The 1,529-nt window shown below is 49.2% G+C and overlaps 1 protein-coding gene across 1 annotated transcript in view; it reads left to right on the top strand.

The window, feature by feature from the left end:
- Nucleotides 1-1,493, top strand: part of LOC109542650 (zinc finger protein 184) — a 2,787-nt gene extending 1,294 nt beyond the window's left edge. Inside the window, exons 4-6 of the mRNA XM_019911956.2 lie at nucleotides 228-384; nucleotides 437-695; nucleotides 752-1,493. Of these exons, the coding sequence (XP_019767515.2) occupies nucleotides 228-384; nucleotides 437-695; nucleotides 752-1,269 (934 nt within the window). The 3' untranslated portion in view covers nucleotides 1,270-1,493. The remainder of the gene's footprint in view (nucleotides 1-227; nucleotides 385-436; nucleotides 696-751) is intronic.
- Nucleotides 1,494-1,529: the final 36 nt, after the last annotated feature.

Below are 1,529 nucleotides of genomic sequence, written 5' to 3'. Positions count from 1 at the left end.
AATATATAGGGTAGTTCATTTAGAAAAACACACCTTTGATACTTTTAGGGCTTATGGGACACTCTGTACATTACAAAAATATTTTTAAACTGTGCCCCCGATAGGCGTCTGTGGATTCATCAAATAGTAGTTTGCAAAAAACAAACGGGGTAACCGCAAACGTCCGTGCCGTATAGCGTGAATAACCCTGTACATCCTCCCTAAATACACGGCTTATTTTTTGCTAGGGTGAACATAGTGCGCCATTTAAAAACCCACATGAAAGGCGACACGACGATACACAAGTGCCCCGACTGTGACTTTCAAACCATCCACAAGACGAATTTCAACACTCACGTGTTGAGGCACAAAGACCCGGGCAAAATCAAGTTCTTCCAATGCCAAGTGGGTAGCGCAACGCGCCCACTCACACTGTCTAATCAACCAGAATTTCCAGCACTGCGCCCACAAGACGTTCTACAAGGCCAGCCTGCGCAACCACCTGAAGCTCCACATGAAGAAGGAGGAAATCGAGACGTACAAGTGCGATTTGTGCACGTTTGATACAATCTACGAGCGCAGCCTCAAGTTGCACGTGCTCTACATGCACAATGGCAACCACCAGGCCATCGAGTACTTTAAGTGCCACTTTTGCAACTTTGAGACGCGCTATCGCGAGAACTGGCGCCGGCATGAAAAGGGCCACCTCAAGCCTGGTGAGTACCCGACCCAATCCGTCCGAACGGTTGATAAATTATCGAGTTTTGCACAGGCAAGCGCGAGTCGTACAACTGCCCCAACTGCAGCTTTTCCACGATCCAGCAGGGGAGATTTGAACGCCACTTGCGAACGCATGCCAGCCCAGAACAGCTGCTGGCGATGGACGAACGTCCGCAGCAAAAGAGCAACGGCAGAAAGCGGGCTGTTATCGACACCCCCGTAGTAGATAATTTCAAGGCTCAAACCCGCACCAATGGCGGTTGCGAAGAGCCAAAGTTCCCATGCAACTATTGTGCCTACAAAGCTCTGACGCGTCAACTGCTAGACGTGCACTTGGCCGCCCATCAAGCGCCCAGCTGCGCCCAAGACTGTAAAAAGGCGTTCGTTTGCGAGCGCTGCTCGTTTAAAACGACGCACCGAAGCTCGATGAGGAGGCACAGGGAGACGCATTTGAGGCCGAGCGAGCGAAAGGAGTTTAAGTGCCCCACTTGCGTGTTCCGGTCGTATACAAGGGCCAGAGTAAACAGGCACAAATGCCCCAATCGGGACGTGCTGGGAGCAGGCGAATGAGCACAGCAACATTCCAAAGACTCGACTGGCAATGAAACTAGTCTTAGTTTGATGTATCCTTTGGACGGCAGGTTTACGCTGCTTCGTTTTGTAGTGGATTCTAGAGCGTTTAACACTACGTTAGTGTAACGCATTCTGTTTTGTACTCATTCTTTTCACTTGCGTGGATGATTTCGTGATATTTATGTGAAATAAATCAGCGTTCAGTTGTTGGTTATTTAAAACGCTTTTCTATTTGGAGAAAGGAACACGCCCAGATA

This window comes from Dendroctonus ponderosae, unplaced genomic scaffold, assembly GCF_020466585.1.
Source record: "Dendroctonus ponderosae isolate FM_Combo_2020 unplaced genomic scaffold, Dpon_F_20191213v2 Dpon_F_20191213_10, whole genome shotgun sequence".
NCBI lineage: Eukaryota > Metazoa > Arthropoda > Insecta > Coleoptera > Curculionidae > Dendroctonus > Dendroctonus ponderosae.
Note: the sequence above shows the minus strand (reverse complement) of the source record. Positions and strands in the feature narration are given on the sequence as shown.